General features: G+C 44.6%; 1 protein-coding gene across 1 annotated transcript in view; it reads left to right on the forward strand.

The window, feature by feature from the left end:
- Positions 1 to 18,361, forward strand: part of LOC138528228 (extracellular calcium-sensing receptor-like) — a 121,922-nt gene that overhangs the window by 49,647 nt on the left and 53,914 nt on the right. The window contains exons 3-4 of the mRNA XM_069639684.1: positions 1,715 to 2,545; positions 14,199 to 14,390. Coding sequence (XP_069495785.1) covers positions 1,715 to 2,545; positions 14,199 to 14,390 — 1,023 coding nt within the window. The remainder of the gene's footprint in view (positions 1 to 1,714; positions 2,546 to 14,198; positions 14,391 to 18,361) is intronic.

The raw sequence follows: 18,361 nt of genomic DNA on the forward strand, positions 1-18,361 counted from the left end.
TCCTAAAGTAAGCCTAGCGCTGTTCTGTCTCTGCTAACAACTATTCAGGTGGTACAGACTTAGGGCTTCATCACGAGTAGGGCGGTAACGCCGGCGCTATAGCCCTACTGCCAACCCCCCTGGCGCTATTAGCGGCGGATCACGGGTTTGGCAGAAGGGTTATTGCCCATTCCCCATTGGGCCCATTCGGGAATACCTCATTCCTCATTGGGCCCAATGTGGAAAATTCACGCTATTACCGCTAGTGGATTTCCCGCCGGCGGTTATAGCGCCAAAAATCGGCAATTTTGCTGCGGATTTCCCCCCAGGTTAAAGCTGGGGGGAAATCCGCCAAGGCCATGATCTGGAGGACCCTTAAATGCAGCAGTAACAGCGCTACTGCCGCATTTAAGGGTTACCGCTAGACTCGTGATGAGGCCCTTATACTAAGAGTGGAGTTTTGTCCTGCCTCAGTGGACAGTTCTGTGAAGCCTTTAATTGGACTTTAGAAAACTGCCCGTAACAACATTATTTTGGTTTAATGTTGGTCTTTTCTTTCTCCGTCGAACATTTGTAACTCTGTCTTTCAACCCCAATCACCCATTTTCAGAGTTCATAAGACTCCATTGGGATTGTGAAGGAAATACCATTGTGGAAATTCTCTCTGTGGTAATGTGTCCACTTTTTGTCGTTGAGGAGAATGTGTCTCCAGCACTTTACCGCAAGTGTCACCTTCACTTCAACACACCATCTGGAGCTTGCCATTCGGGTCGAAGTGGCAGTCATCCATTACTACTAAGACAACAAGTGGTGGCAACAGAATTAGCAACACTTTTCTCCACACCGCCCCATTAAGATCCGCATTGAGCCACTGCTTTTTCAATGTCAGATCATTGAGCATAATAGGCATTTTTTCTGCTTTCAGTTTCTCTCACTGACTCAAGCCAAATTAATAGTTTCATATGGTTCAAAAAGAACAAGTCGATTCAAATCCATATCTGTCTATTGTTCAAAAAAGGTTTTAACGCAATTCAAAGCGTAGTGACATAATGGCTTGAATAGGATGAAACCGATTGGAGTCTCTTATGAGTCAAACCCTACAGTTGCCCACTAGGTCCAAGACAACTTGCAAGCACACTCTTTGGAGGGTGACAGGCTAATTGATTGCACTATTGGAACCGGTTTCAAGTGTAATATATAAATGCTTTTATACCGCGCCACAGACAGGCGTAACTGTGGCAAGTCGGGCGTGTCAATGCTCGCCTCACATAGAGGAGAGTTTTCTAGATCAACACTTTGTTCTGTAGCATGTGAACTCGTCTACACACTATGGTGGTCAATGCTGCCAATGCAGTGACGCCCTGGAAACATTTCGAAAGATGGTTTACGTTATCTTAGCAGGCCTCGAAGGCCAGATCCATGCCTGGTTTTCAGAATACCCCTGATTAATATGCATGAGATACATTTGCATACAATGATTCAAAATGTATGAAATGTTTTCCTCAACATTACAATGTTTCTCATTTCTTTTTCTATGTTTTAAAAAGAACAGTTTACCTTCATTAGGTTGTATGTTCTAATAACCATAATGTTCTCTCTGGGGGCCCTTACAACATGCTAATGGCCCACGGAGGGCGCCAATATTGCTTAAATATACATGGTAGTAAATGACACGGAAGCAAATGCATAAATGCTTCTTGCGATGAAGGTCATGGTTTAATTTAATTTCTTGCAGATCAGTCATTCCGCCGCTTTTTCTGTCCTCAGTGACAAGCTCCAGTTCCCTTCCTTCTTTCGCACTATTCCTGGCAACACTTTTCAGAATATTGCTCTGGCCCAGTTAATAGGACACTTTGGTTGGACCTGGGTGGGGATGATAACTTCCGATGATGATGTGGGCCTTCAGGGAGGCCAACATGTAAGGACATTAATCGAAGAAAATGGCGGTTGCATGGCTTTTCTGGAGAGAGTTGGCCTTCGGCACACCAAGGAGAAGGTGCTCCGTGTTCTTGAAGTGGTACGAGCACATTCAGTGCAAGTGGTGATTATTCACAGTGCTGCATCACAAGTGAAGGTGTTACTAGAAACTCTCCACACTCAGAATGTTACGGGCAAGACCTGGGTGTTGTCTGCGTACTTTGGCCTATCTCCTGGATTCTACGCAAACCAGGCATGGAAGATATTTAATGGGACTCTAGGTCTTAAACCTTTTACAAAGACTATATCAGGTTTTGAGGAGTTCCTCTACACCCTCCATCCAAAGAGATTTCCTGAAGATATCTTCCTGAAACCCTTCTGGGAAACCATATTCAACTGCCAATGGTTGGAAGAGACTACTGACCAGGATGCGCTGGGAACAGAGCCTACGCATTGCTCTAGAAATGAGAGACTGAAGGAAAAGGACATGTCAGTTTTTGAACTCAATGACATGAGCTTCACTTATCAATGTTATCTGGCAGTCCAGGCTTTCGCTCAAGCAATACACACTCTGATATCCTGCTCGGCGGGCCACGGACCATTCATCAATAGAACCTGTGCTGATGTCAATGACCTTCAACCATGGCAAGTAAGAAAAATGAGCATCACGTTTACTTAAAAATATACTGAAAACAACAACTTCAATGCACAGCGTAACATAACAAACAGGCAGAAATGAGTCTGGGAAAATTGAGAAATGTGGCTAAGAATCGGATATGAGCACACGTGAGATATGTATGTCTGGGGATACAGAGTCCCTATAGCTCATGAACCATAAGTGAGATCCTTACACTGAAGTCAGTGTAATCTGTGTTAGGACAGTATCAAATAGACATAGAAATAAACACTCACCAAGTGTCAAACTTTGTCATATAAATGGCCACTGTTACTGAAATCTTTTTGCAGGCAAAATGGTGGAGGTGGATGATTTGGACCTTAATCTACAAATAGGTCTGCACATTTGTCCTTTTCACCCACACATAGTTGTTAGTAATTATAACCCCTTGGACTAACCACTTGGATAGCAACATGTCCATGCAAATTCTACCTTTCCTTATCACAGTTCTAATAAGGATATTTGGGCTGAGAAACTGACCAAATCCTAATGTAAAATCCTGTAAATGGGGTACAATCTATGTTTTTTTGGGTAGGATGAGGAATGGGGTGACAGAACAATGCTGTAAATGTGCCAATACCTTGAATTGTGATTTCTAAAGTGTAGGCCCACAAGGGAAGTTTGAAAAGGACCTCTTTGAATAAAGATGTTGAAAGCCTGGAGCTACTGACGTTCCTGTTGTTTTCTGGAGGAGCAAAGCAGTACACTTTTATTAGTCTGGGGCATCGGGGCATTAGGGGTAACCAGGGTTCTGATTGATCAATGACGCTGGGCTGCTCCTCGTTGCATGCGTAGGAGGGCTACCATTGGAATGACAACTGTGTCCCGAATTGAGTGGAGCCATCTAAATCCAGAATATGTCCTGTGGTTACTGATGTTTGAAAGCCTTGGGTTGCGGGGTGCCTTACACATTCCAGGAGTCAGCTTCAGGAGAATCATGCGGGCATGCCAGGTCACATTCTCCTCAGGGCTGTCAGGCTATTGCTAGAAGCCTGCTGTACTGGTAGTTATAGCTCCCTGAATGTAGTAGTCATTCTGACTGCTTGTGCTTCAGGGATGGAGCCCAAAGCAGGTTACCGAGTGTTTGTTGGCCTCCAGAGGTTCGACCCTCAGGGTCTGTTAGGCAGAATCCTGTGCAGTGCCCTTAGGGACCACTACACACAATTAAGACAACAAGTGGTAATACAAGTTCACCTTTGGTACAAGCCTGTACTACACTGTTAAAGTGGTAGCAGTAGTGGAGCAGCCAGGCTTATCTCAAGAGCAAATGAGCAATAGTAGAGATTACACAAAGGACTGAAATTACAGTGACTCAAGTAAACACTGACTCAAGGTTTTTGGTTAAAAAGTAAAAGTACATTTATTTCTTGACCATCTGTTCACAAAACACTTCACTTCTATTATTTTAAAACCACACGTAAAATACACTGCACACAACCAATTCACTTTGTGCAGCACAATTCAAGGTAAGTAGCTTTGGTTTTGACAGACCGGTGTTGGGAAACAAAGACGTTACTGGGAGTACATATGCAATCACTTTTTGACAGTAATGACAGTTTGGTCTTACTAAAGATCAGCCTACCCGCGGGAAGAAATGTTACCGGAGTTAAAACAGACTTTGCACATGAATCAACACAAGAGAGTTGGGGGTAAAAATCATAGGCAATACTTTTGTCAAGGCAGATAGAATCAGAGGACACTTTCCTACAAGTGAATAAAAATCAGTAGGCCTGCGCCAGTGTCAAGTGGAACAGGGTTCCTATTGTCGAGGTTCACACGGTTAGTACAGTTCACGATTCGAGATTGCCAGGAGTACTTAGATAGTGTCAAAAGAGGAAGCAAAAGTTATAAGAGGGAAGGAAGATAAGGACAAGTCTTTAGAAAAAGGGATTCACCACAGTTCCTCGAGGTCGGACACAGTACCTTATTCAAAGTGAAGAAGAGCTGGTGCTATGGCAGTTGTTCCTGGTATTTCCTGCAGACTCACGGTTCCTGTGACTTCAGTCGTGGGGACAAGAAGGAGGACATCTGGAGCGATCTGCAATACCCAGGGATGAAGCCAGCAGCAGCAAAAGCAACGGTGAATAAAAGGTGTGCTCCTTTAAAACAGGAGAGGCTCTTCAGGTGGCTACCTGGACCACTACAGCAGTGTGCAGCGATTTCAACCAAGAAGATGATCCTCTGCCTGTGGAAGATGAGCTGTTTGATCCCACCAGGCTCAAGGGAAGAAGACTCCGGACTGGATCTTCTCTTGTCGTTGAAGGGTAGATAGCTCAGGACTGCAGCAGGGCTTCACCGGGACTCGGTAGTTGCAGCAGCTGTATTCTTCTCCGCTTCTCTTCGTTTCCTTGCAGTTCAAGTGGCTACTCTGATTTCCAGCTCAAGAGACCTGCCTTTTATACCAAAATCCCCCATTCACACAGACTGGCTGTCAATCACTCAGCAGGGGGGTTGTCTAGCCCGGGCAACCACCTCAGCCAATCAATACAAAGTGCGACCCGGGTCTCCAAGGAGACCCTATGCAAGGGGTGACTATACCCCTCCCTCACATTCAGCCCACCTAGACACCCAGACGCCAAAGGAGGGCTTCTGGACAGAAGCCCGCCAAAGGTCGGCGAACAAAGGAGGCAAACCTGGTTTGCCACGCAAAGTAAAACACAAGAAGGATGTCATGATCTCTGCTTCCAAAGGGTCAGGGTTTTCCCAACTCCCTTGGAAGCAGATCCATAACCCAGGTTCCGAGTGCCAACCAGTCCCAATTGGGACCTTTTGGACCCAGTCCTGGCGCCAGTGGCACCAGGCTCATAAATATGCCCAGTCCCAGCGCTGGAAGCGCCGGGCTCATAATGCTTGGGTGGACTTACCTGCAGCAGACCATGCTGCTTACTTGCCTGCCAGTTGAGCCTCTGATCCTCTTCTGTTTGGAACTACTTTTCCTGTTGGGTGGGGCAGGAGCCACTCCCTAGATTCAGAACACTGGAACTCTTCTGGAAAGCAGGAACTCTTTTCTTACCTAGGCGTGGCTGTGGAAGGAGACACCTAAGCACTACAGGAGGCTATTTAAACCACACCCGATGGATGAATCTTGCTTTGCGTTATTCTGCATCCTCTGCAGCAGAACGCTCATCGTGTCTTCTGCATCTGATCCTGGGCCTAAGGAAAAAGGCTTACCATCCTGAATCCAGTCTTCAGCAACACCTATAAAGACAAGAAAGAACAGGTTAGCATTACGGTCTTCAGTGACAGCTCTTCACTTACCTGGTCCATCGGCTGTCACCAACGCCTCGCGCTGCATTCCGGCATCTGAAAGACAAAGGCTTACCTACTCTTCGTGCGCTCTGGAGGTCTTCACACTGCATTCCGTCATCTGAAAGACAAAAGCTTACCAACTCTTCGCACGCTCTGGAGGCCTTCGGCACTGCAACCCGCATCTGAAAGACAAAACAAGGTGCGTTTAAAGACATTGGGGAACTTTAATACTCACGTGCCATTACTCCTTTCCACATCTAACCCAGTGGGTATTCCGGCACCCTGCAGCCGCTCCGAACTTGTACCTGCAAAATAAAAAGACAGTTAGAGCGCATCGTGAAGCAGGCAACAAGCGCTTACTTACGTGCTTCCAGGCGCTTCTATTCATCACACGGGCTCCATCTTCAACTCACTTCAGCCCGTCATCCGCCATCGCCGGAACCCTGCAAAACAAGAAACATCATTACTAAAGACTTTAAAGACATTAGAATTACTCGAAACTTACCGTTCGTGCAGTAAACGACGGACAGCAGTCCTCTGAAGTCAAGAGGCCTGCTCCCCTTATCCAGTGAAGAAACTGGTTACAGCACCCTGCCCCGAGGCAGATGGAGAGCACGGCATTCACTTACCTAAGGTGAGAGCGTTAACCTTTGGGGTTCTACAGGAGAAGAGAAAGGTAAGAAGAGAGAGACATTCAATAACCCAGTTCCTTAATCCCATATTTTCTATCTGCAGACATCTTACCCTTCGAGTCAGACATACAGTGCACAGAGGTCCAGCCCAAAGAGCCAGCCGTGTGTTACACATCACCTTTGAAGATACGGTATATGCCCAGTCAAGACCGGCGCCTCTACGGGAATCAGGTGAGCGTTACAAAGGACTTTACCAAAAAGAAATGGCGATAAAACCCAACTGGAGCCGAAATAAAAAGTATTTGGTCAAGCGGGTTTAAGTTCCAGGCTAATATAATAGCCTAAAACAGTACCACGTTTATATAGTATAATCACGGTAGAAAAGGTAGGGTAGATACCATTGTCACCAGCCAAGTCTTAGTGTTGAGAGAGCAAAATAAAGCTCAGAGAGGCACAGACAAAAAGGGATAGGAATTAGCCCTTTCCAGTACAGATTCAATAAAGGGCACCTGGCGTAGTACTGATATGCCCAGGAGGGTACCTGTATGTAAAATGCTAGAAATCAGGATGGGAGATCCATGGACAGCTGTCCAGTTTTGAAGCTATTTTATTTTGCCTTCAAAACGATTTTGCACAGAGAAATAGAATTAAAAATTTACAAAACATTCCATAAGCCGAAAGTACAGACAGACTTTTTTGCAAGGGAAATACAGGTGAGTATCGTCCTCTTCAATTATTGAGAGACAATTTCCACAGTGGTGCACAAGTGTACAATACAGCTAAGTAGTGACATAGAACTTGTGCAGGGTGCGACCCAGGACTGTAATAGTTCCGTGGGTATTCAACAAAATAGTGTACACAACACTATCTACCAACACATATATACAAAGGTTGTGTTACAAAACATCGACACGGAGGTGTTTCGGCCAAAGAGGGCTGGTTAAAAGCCTGTGGTGGTGGTGGCCTTCATCAGGATGATCACTGGTAGTAGTGCTGTCCGTATAGGTAATCTGTGGGGGAAGGGAAAGCTGTCAGGATCTCGGGGGATTGATGATTTTATTAAAAAATTAATGAATAATGGCTGATACGTGCCTCGAATACACCGGTGGTGTATCTAAAAACAGCTTACTGTCTGCAGGGGTGCAGCAGGGATGCTGTGCTTGGAGTCCTGCTATGGGTACCAGACTCTGGAAACCATGTCTGCAGTCAGCATGGAAAGACTCGTATGATTCGGGTCTCCTCGGCCAATAAGTACAGTCTTAGGTCTCTAGGAGCTGTAAGAGAATGGATAACAGGTCATTATCTATGTGCTCGAGGAGGACCGTGCATGGGCTTGTGCGGTACGTGACTGGAGACACCAGTGGTGTGGGTGCCCACTCAGTGGGTTTGTAAGGTCATGGTATTTAAAAACAAGGGTCTCAGATAAAGTACATGTTAGAGCCCTGCCGACTGTGATGTGAGCTGAGAGCTGGGAGGTGCTGGCTGTGGTCTCAATTAGTAAAATCATGGTATTTATATACAGGGTCTCAGATAAAGTGCCTATTAGAGCCCAGCCGACTGTGATGTGAGCAGTGCTGGGAGGCGCTGGCTGTGGTCTCAAGAGTGTTGATTTTATTTAAAGTGTTAAAAAAATGTTCACAGTAAAAACGAGTGGAGAGTGCAGGTGCATCTCTTGGTAAAACTCGGGTGTCAACTATCACCTCGGTGTGTCAAATGGTGCCAGTGCCTGTCCGACCTCTGTGCAAGGTTAGTATGTAAGTGTGACTGCCCACGAGGTGATTTATAGAGAATGGCAGTGACCCTTAAGATAATAAAGGGCAATGAGGGAAACACGGCAGCGCTGAGCGTGCTCCGGACTGTGGCGAGAGAGCCTCAAAATGTTTTACAGTACACGGAGAGTCATTTTGGAATGTGAAACCAGCAAGGTTTTGTGGGAGTGCTGGGGGTGCCTGGACCAGGTGCTGCATCATGCACAAAAACAAAAAATTAGATAAAATGGCAGCGTGTTTTACCGAATGTGAAAAATGGCGATTGCACTCCTTGCGGCTCTGGATTCTACAGATGAGTGGTGCTGTCACTGTTAAAAACACTGTACCTGCCGGGCATCCAGCCAATAGGTGCTGGCTAGCTGCAGAGGTGGACCAATGGTTGCAGCGCAAGCTAACAACAGAAGTGATAGGTTGGCAGTGTTTGACCAATGGGATGCAGATGCATCAACAGTGCCACAGCTATATGAGTATGGCCCATGGAAATGAAAGCAGGGCACCTAATGATGTACGGCACCTGAAAGTCGATGGATACAGGTGGTGGAGGACCCCGGAGGGTGCTATGAGGGGTAGCCTTCTACCTGATTGGTGGTGGGAGGGCTGTTGCTATGGCTGTACGAGCCCTAGGGTGATGGCTCACACAATGCTGACAATTTAAACACACTGTTTTATCAAAAAGTAAAAGAGAGAAACCATGGAGTTGTTGCAGAATAGACCATGTAAGTTCCTCGTGGGTGTGGTAAATACACATGGCAAAACACATGTAAGACTGGGAAAAAGGCTCACACTCTTACCAGGTGGAAAAAATAAACCCCAGAAATCCAGCAAAGCTGCTGGCGGACTCACTAGGTGAGGGAAATTAGCAGTAAATGAGAATTCTCCCTAACAGGGTCCTTTTTCACTCTGCTGAGCACATGATCAATTCTTTGCTATGATTCCTACAAGGCCTACTCTAAAGTCTTCAGCAGGTAAGTAACACAGTCACGAGAAATTCAGGAAACTAGTCAGGAACGTGAAACAAAATCTTATGCTATTTCTTCATTCTTGTAGAGGTGGTGGGATTGAGAAATGAGGTCACTAGGTGTGTCTTTGAATGCCCATGTAAGGCGCGATGGCCTGGCACCAAATAAAGTATGCAGCTGTCTGAGAGCCTAATGCCTTTACCTTGGTTAGGGTCCTCAGATAATCATTTAATGTGAGAGGCCTGGGTTTGTGTTGGAGGGAATCACTCCAGCACCATCTTCAGTACATAGGATTGTCTCAGAACAAGCACCAAATGATGATATGATATGATATGATATGGCTTTTATAATGTCTGTACACAAGTGTTTCCAGGCGCGACAAGACAAGGAGGGGAAACAAAGGGAGCACAAAAGAACAATCTTACTAGGCCTTGTGTCATTCAGATGGCACAAGTGTGGGGAAGAGGGATGGGGAGAAGTGCCAGGGGAGGAGTGGAAGGGAGAAGTGCAGATAACTATATAATTGCAGCCAGCGGGTGGCTCATAAGTGCAGAGAGAAGGGACTGTAGGGTTGCAGATACAGTCCCTTAAGTGCTGGGGGACCCGGGAGGCAGTGCAAGGGCAACTGGACATGCAGGAGCCTGGGCCCGAGTTCAGAGGGTGACCAGGTGACCAGTGCATGCAGCAGTCAGGTAGATCAGTAGGGGAGAGGAAGAGAGAAAGTGGAAGCGAAAAGAAAGGTCTTGAGTTGTTTCCAGAAGTGGAGGTGGTTCTGTGCAAGTTTAAGAGAGGCAGGGAGGCTGTTCCAGAGGGAAACTCCAGCCGAGGAGAGAGATATGCCCCCAACTGTCTGCTTGGAGACGCATCTGACCCTCAGAGAGCTGGAGGTGGATAAGCGGAGAGCTCGAGAAGGAAGATGTTTTGGAAGAGAAGGTTGGAGGTAGAGCTGTCCTAGTCCCCAGAAAGACTTGTGGATGATGCAGAGGGTCTTGAATTTGATTCTTGCAGCCACGGGGAGCCACTGAAGAGATTTCAGAGCTGAAGAGATACAATCTCTGGGCTTGAGGCCAATGACAAGTGTTGCAGTCCTGTTCTGAATAAGTTGTAAAGGTCAAAGAGTAGAGGCAGGTAGATTTAGAAAGAAGCTATTTCAGTAGTCCAGCCTAAAGAGGACCGAAGCTCTGGAGACATTGAGCTTCTGGGGGAAAGCGAGACAAGGAAGTATACCCCTTGAGGAGGTGTGAGCTTCTGGGGAAGGTTCTGGAGGAAGGTTTTTCTACCCCATCCCACTTGAAATTCTCCCATTCTCCAAGGGTGCTTGGGTCAACAATCAAGATACAACTCTTGGAATGATATTAACACCACCCTTTATTTTGTTGAAAAAAGTAAGACCCATGCTGTGCTGACAGACACTAAGTAATTTAACTGGTTTTTACTTATGTACAAAGGTTATCTACAAGAGCGAGTAAATAAGTATTTTAATTTCTTCAGAAACAACTCTTCAGCGGGCTGATGGAGTTTCCCCAGTTGAAAGCAGGAAACATGGAACAGTTTCACGCTTGAAACTGTCTGGTAATTAAACCACTGCACATTCCTTAAACATACATCACATCTCTAGTTCTCATCAAAAGTGCCCTTTGCTACCAGACGCTGGCCATATACTGTCCAACCAGCCTCTTTCATCCATCACACAGTGTATTTCACACCCAAACATCACACCATGCTTTAGCAAAGCCATGGTCTAAAACCAAAACAGCGGGGGCCTCACTTGAACGTAACACATTATGCTTACTGCCAGATCAGCTCTCAGTCCAGCACCACGATTTACTTCCAAAAGTGTGCAGTATTTTCAATAAATGAAGAGCTTTTTTCATCCCACATGAGGAGAAATTGGTAGTGATGGGAGCAGTCCTACATCACTGGACAACATTCCCTAATAGTAAAAGCACTCTCCTCCATTCAGACTGCAGCATGTACTGAGGACCTGGAGTAGAGCTCATTCAGTGCTCCTGGATGTAGAATGTGTAGGGTGGCACTGCTGTAGTTTGGTGCCCAGATATTGTTTATGCATTTGTGGGTAAGCAAGAGTCTCTCGATGGCAAAGCAGGAGCTGACAAGTATCCAGTCTAGCTATTTATTGTTCAGGGTTGTGAAGGTGTGTGAATTATGTACAGGTGTTAGAATGGGGACTGCCCCCTTGATAACCTGGAGGACAGCGATATTGATGTTAATTCCCATTCGTGGAGCCTGGCCATGTCTAGAGATAAAAGGGAGGATGTGCCCGAGCAGGCTGAAGAAGTGATCTGATATACAGATCACACATTTCATTTCAGAAGGGACTATTATTTTCTAGTCAAGTGATCTGGAACCTCCTTATGAATTTTGCAGTAATTTGTATAGAGATCCTGGGAAGTTCTGTTACCATGAGAGCCGTTGATATGATTGGCGGTTTGGTGGAGGTAATCCCCTTCTTTGATTCCCTGGGGTTTTACAATGGTCAGTAATCCATCTGCATTAAGAACCCAAATTTACTTAGGTAAACAGGAATAAAAAACACCCGAAAACTGCTGCAGATTTCACCCCACTTTTCCTCCAAACTCAGAATCTGCAGATGTGGCAAGGCGGTAAATCCACAACTGCCACTTTACTGCATTTTATTTACTGCACTGGCCAATTTGTATTGAGGCCTTTAGCCTTGGTGCTGGTAAGGACTGACTGGCCTATTTCCTGAGCTGCTGACTGGACGCATATGAGGGTGTAGCATCCAGTCAGTTTGAGGAACCTCCTTGAGAACCATATTCTGTACGTCTATTATGGAGGCTTGAAGGGCCTGGCACTGGTTCTTTTGGATGGTCATATAACGATCATAGATATGAGTGAGATCACAAAGGGTAGAGGATGTTGTATTATTGATAATTCTAGGGCAAGGTAATCGATGTTAAATATCTCTGCTAAAGGAACACTCCTTGTTTCATGGGTTGGTAGTTGGACAGGAAAGGATAAGTAAGGCGGTTGCGCGAGGGTGGCATTGTAAGGTGGACCCAAAAACCTGAGTCATTTGCAAATAATCCACTTTATCATTATATGGCCTTTTTCATAGTGAGGAGTGATGTTTCATACTTTGTTTAGAGATTAAAGTAAAGCCACATTCCCTGATTGGACAGTAAATGCTGTCCTATCAGGGAATTCTATACATTACCTAGATCTACTGGACTATCCTATTCCTCGTGACCTTTCTAATGGCGTGCTCTTGACAATGATCTAATAATGCAGTTATTTGGCTTATCCAATTGTGATTGTACAATAGACATTCAAATATTTTGCAACATACAAGTCAGTTTCTCACTGGCTGTCCCAACTTGAGTGTTCCTAAGTGGGTTTCTCTCGCCTTAATTGACCAATCACTTTGTGAGGTGTAGACAGTGTGGCAACAAAAAAGAATCCTTCAGCAAGTTCTCAGGGGCCCAAAGGTTAGCACCGTGTGTCTGTTGTCAGCCTTGTGACTGTTCATCTGACAGGTAATATCGCAACTTCTTGTTGGACACATGTTTCGCCTTTTCCTACATCTCCTTTCCTTTTCCAAGGATGGACCTACATGACTTCTTTGGGCGTTCTTCTTCTTGGCCCCTTGCTAAACGGTGCATTTATGTGTGGGTGGGTGTCAGCTGCCCTAACTCTTATGAAAATATTTGATTTGACGAGGTATCAGAACATTAATGTTTTCCCCATTACATGTCCACACATTGATGACACCTCTCCTGCTTCTATCGTCATTGGATACCTATTTGTTTATATTCTTAGCTGAAATACCCATGTAGCTTGGTACTCGTAACTCATCTCCTAGGTGGATGTTTTCTGAAATGGGCAGTGTGTGTCCTTTGCCTGGTCAACTTCCTCTTATATGTATGTGTATCTTTGTAAATTGTACCTGATTTGGGCGTGTGTCACTGTGTGGAAAAATCCATATGCTCCTGCAGATTACTAATTCTAAATGGCCCTGCAAACTTATTTTTCATTGAGGCCTTCTCTGCGTATTATGGAGTTAATAGTTGTCAGGCATGTGTATATTGTGTTTTCTGACTACTTCCTGAAATAGTTCTACTAGCCACTCTTTTTCTCTCTGTCTCTGTCTCTGTCTCTCTCTCTCTCTCTCTCTCTCTCTCTCTCTTTCTCTCTCTCTCTCTCCCTTTCTTTCTATATCTCTCTCTCCCTCTCTCTCTCTCTTTCTCACACTCTACACGGCTTGGGGTATGCATGTGACCTTTCTCTACTTGCGTCTCATGCACTACTGCACAACATTCGCCTACTATATCATCTCACATGGGCCATGCTCGTAGTGTGCATTGCTACTAGATTTTGCTGCCTACATTTCTTCATGGAATGCTCTCAGAAATTCCTCTATCCTTTTGTCAACTTCATATGAGGCCTATATGTGCAAAATAACTGGCCTTCTGTGTAGTGCATGTCTCATATTAGAGCGATTTCCTTAGCTTGTACTTTCTCTCATGTTTGGGACATTGGTTGTGCTTCCCAACAGCATGATGATAGATCATGGGGTCTACGGTATTGAAGTTCACACTGGGGCATCATGTGACCAGCAGTCACATACCTCAAACATCTGATTAATGCTGTGCAACTGGGATAGCAGTACATCCACAGGTCTGTCACTCTCATTTGAGGTTCCCCTGCTGTAGGTCTTCATTTTGTATTCTGTGCTTGGAGGAGGGATAGACACTTGAACGCAAGATAGTGGTAAGGTTTCATGGTCTGCAAAGCTGTCAACAAAACTGTTTCAGAAATCTTCAATGGCCTTTATGGCCAAGGGTCGTACACAAGTCCAGGGATAAATTAGTGTCTTATCATCAAGAAAACAAGGACTAGTACATTCAAAGTGAACATATATGATTGAACTGAACATGCTTGACAAACAAGGGAAACATAGGACCAAGAGGGGGATTAGAGAAGACAGGGAGTGGATATTCCATTGTCTGACCCTTTCTCCAATTGCACTCCATAGATTCTTCATTATCTGAAAAAACAGCATTTTACGACACATGGTGGCCATGAAATAGTCTTCGATGAAAACGGAGATGCTCCTGCAATATTCGATATTGTGAATGTTCACATTTCTCAAGATGATGAATTCCAGGTGATAAATGTGGGGAAAATAGACCAGAGCGCACCTGAAGGCAAAAAAGTCTCCATCAACGTGAGCAAAATCCTCTGGCGTGGGACATCCTCAGGGGTAAGGCTCCGGGGAGTCAAGCAGTGGCAAGGAAACCAATTCACAAAGTGATTCAACTGTCAACACATTCTCTGTTCATGGCCAGTTTTGCTTTCTCTTGCACCATCTTCCTTTAATAGATGCAGCAATCGCCTCCGGATATCCATAACTTACACATGATAATGTAGGGAATACCAGTGTGTATCTGAATGCCTCCAATCCTTCCAAAATACCACTGTGTATCTGAATGCCTCTAATACTTCCAAAATACCACTGTGTATCTGGGTGCATCTAACCCTTCCAAAATAGCACTGTGTGTCTGAATACCTCTAATCCTTCTAAAATACCACTGTGTGTCTGAATGCCTATAATATTTCCAAAATACCACTGTGTATCTGAATGCCTCTAATATTTCCAAAATACCACTGTGTATCTGAATGCCTCTAATATTTCCAAAATACCACTGTGTATCTGAGTGCATCTAACCCTTCCAAAATAGCACTGTGTATCTGAATACCTCTAATCCTTCTAAAATACCACTGTGTGTCTGAATGCCTCTAATCCTTCCATATACCACTGTATATCTGAATGCCGCTAATCCTTCCAAAATACCAGTGTGTATCTGAATGCATCTAATCCTTCCAAAATACCACTGTGTCGCTGAATGCCTCTAATACTTCCAAAATACCACTGTGTACCTGAATGCCTCTAATCCTCCCAAAATACCACTGTATATCTGAATGCCGCTAATCCTTCCAAAATACCAGTGTGTATCTGAATGCATCTAATCCTTCCAAAATACCACTGTGTCGCTGAATGCCTCTAATACTTCCAAAATACCACTGTGTATCTGAATGCCTCTAATACTTCCAAAATACCACTGTGTATCTGAATGCCTCTAATATTTCCAAAATACCACTGTGTATCTGAATGCATCTAACCCTTCCAAAATAGCACTGTGTGTCTGAATACCTCTAATCCTTCTAAAATACCACTGTAAGTTTGAATACCTCTAATCCTTCCAAATACCACTGGGTATCTGAATGCCTCTAATCCTCACAAAATACCACTGTATATCTGAATGCCGTTAATCCTTCCAAAATACCACTGTGTCGCTGAATGCCTCGAATCCTTCCAAAATACCACTGTGTGTCTGAATGCATCTAAACCTTCTAAAATACCACTGTATATCTGAATGCCTCTAATCCTTCCAAAATACCACTGTGTCGGTGAATGCATCTAATCCTTCCAAAATACCACTGTGTCACTGAATGCCTCTAATCCTTCCAAAATACCACTGTATATCTCAATGAATCTAATCCTTCCAAAATACCACTGTGTGTCTGAATGCCTCTAATATTTCCAAAATACCACTGTGTATCTGAATGCATCTAACCCTTCCAAAATATCACTGTGTGTCTGAATACCTCTAATCCTTCCAAATACCACTTTGTATCTGAATGCCTCGAATCCTCCCAAAATACCACTGTGTATCTGAATGCCTCTAATCCTTCCAAATACCACTGTGCATCTGAATGCCTCTAATCCTTCCAAATACCACTTTGTATCTGAATGCCTCGAATCCTCCCAAAATACCACTGTGTATCTGAATGCCTCTAATCATTCCAAATACCACTGTGTATCTGAATGCCTCTAATCCTTCCAAAATACCACTGTGCATCTGAATGCCTCGAATCCTTCCAAAATACCACTGTGTATCTGAATGCATCTAATCTTTCCAAAATAACACTGTGTCGGTGAATGCATCTAATCCTTCCAAAATACCACTGTGTCACTGAATGCCTCTAATCCTTCCAAAATACCACTGTATATCTCAATGCATCTAATCCTTCCAAAATACCACTGTGTATCTGAGTGCATCTAACCCTTCCAAAATATCACTGTGTGTCTGAATACCTCTAACCCTTCCAAAATATCACTGTGTAATGAATCTAACCCTTACAAAATATCACTGTGTCTGAATACCTCTAATCCTTCTAAAATACCACTGTGTTTCTGAATGCCTCTAATCCGTCCAATTACCACTGTTTATCTGAATGCCGCTAATCCTCCCAAAATACCACTGCCAAAGCCAAATGAATTCAACCCTCCCACCGTGGTTGGCACAGGTGCCTGAAGTGTAACACAGGACACCACGTGGCAGCCAATGGGGGGAAGAGGAGTTAGGGAGAGGTTGTGGATGGGGAGGGGAAGTTAGGGAAACCGGGAAAAGGGTTAGGACAAAACCTAAGTTGGATAGGTAGGAGGAAGCACTGGGGAAAAACCCTTTCTTTCCTATACCTGTATATCCTAGTTCCTGACACACTGTAACATTGACTACATGAATACCCAGTAACATAGATCAGGACACACCTTAATACGTATGCCCCTGACTTCAGAACAAACATAGAGCACAAAACATGCACATGTAGTAGCAAGCGGGATGAACACAGGACAATGGAACTTTTCCCATCAATGAAGAACGAAGCACATGGCCCGTAGGGCAAGCTTGCTACTGCAATACATAAACACATAAATGCATGTCCTTGCGGTTTAACCAGACAAACAAATACACATCATCACCCCTTGAGAGTGAATACTCTTGACACCCTTAATGAGCTGTATTCGAGAGAATATGCCCTCAAAAATGTTCCGTAATGTCCTTGTGTCTTAATACACAAAACCAATTGCTTTATCCCCAAATTCAGCCCTTCCGTGATTGCCAATTATCAGCTTCATGCGAGAGAAAACATATGCATCATAAGCTCCCACCCCGCAATGCCTTCTGCACTTATCTGAGCACCGAGGGTCCCGCGGGACTCCTCGGAGGATTAGTAGCACGCTGAAAATGCTGCCGCAGTTCCGCATGCAACTCAGTGCAAGAGCACACTCGGAACCTCGTGTAGTTTTAGGGCAGAGCTTCGCCGTCCATGGTTTCCTCAGCGTTTCGCCGACATGCTCCTCACGCCAACTGCTCCTGGATTCGTCATAAGCCACAGCTGTTTCATGCGCCGTCGCTCTTTATGCTGTTTGTAATCACTGCAGCTGGCAACGCGCACGTGACCTTCTTCCTGATTGTGCACAGAACTACCAACCTCCCGTGGCTTGCTGGGAATTGTAGTCTTTGCCTCCAAAACTAGCCCAAAAAGGATTAAAAACGAGACAAAACGTGTGACTCCTCTGCGCTTTAAGCCCTTATTCCTCACAGCCCCTAATCCTTCCAAAATACCACTGTCTATCTGAATGCCGCTAATCCTTCCAAAATACCACTGTGTATCAGAATGCCTCTAATCCTTCCAAATACCACTGTATATCTGAATGCTTCTAATCCTCGCAAAATACCACTGTGTATCTGAATGCCTGGAATCCTTCCAAATACCACTGTGTATCTGAATGCCTCTAACCCTTCCAAAATATCACTGTATATCTGAATGCCTCTAATCCTTCCAAATACCACTGTGTGTCTGAATGCCTCTAATCCTTCCAAAATACCACTGTGTATCTGAATGCCTCTAACCCTTCCAAAATATCACTGTATATCTGAATGCCTCTAATCCTTCCAAATACCACTGTGTGTCTGAGTGCCTCTAATCCTTCCAAATGCCACTGTGTGTCTGAATGCCTCTAATCCTTCCAAAATACGACTGTGTATCTGAATGCATCTAACCCTTCCAAAATATCACTGTGTGTTTGAATACCTCTAATCCTTCTAAAATACCACTGTGTGTCTGAATGCCTCTAATCCTTCCAAATACCACTGTGTATCTGAATGCCTCTAATCCTTCCAAATACCACTGTGCATCTGAATGCCTCTAATCCTTCCAAATACCACTTTGTATCTGAATGCCTCGAATCCTCCCAAAATACCACTGTGTATCTGAATGCCTCTAATCATTCCAAATACCACTGTGTATCTGAATGCCTCTAATCCTTCCAAAATACCACTGTGCATCTGA

This window comes from Ambystoma mexicanum, chromosome 7q, assembly GCF_040938575.1.
Source record: "Ambystoma mexicanum isolate Mex_15411 chromosome 7q, UKY_AmexF1_1, whole genome shotgun sequence".
Classification (NCBI taxonomy): Eukaryota; Metazoa; Chordata; class Amphibia; order Caudata; family Ambystomatidae; genus Ambystoma; species Ambystoma mexicanum.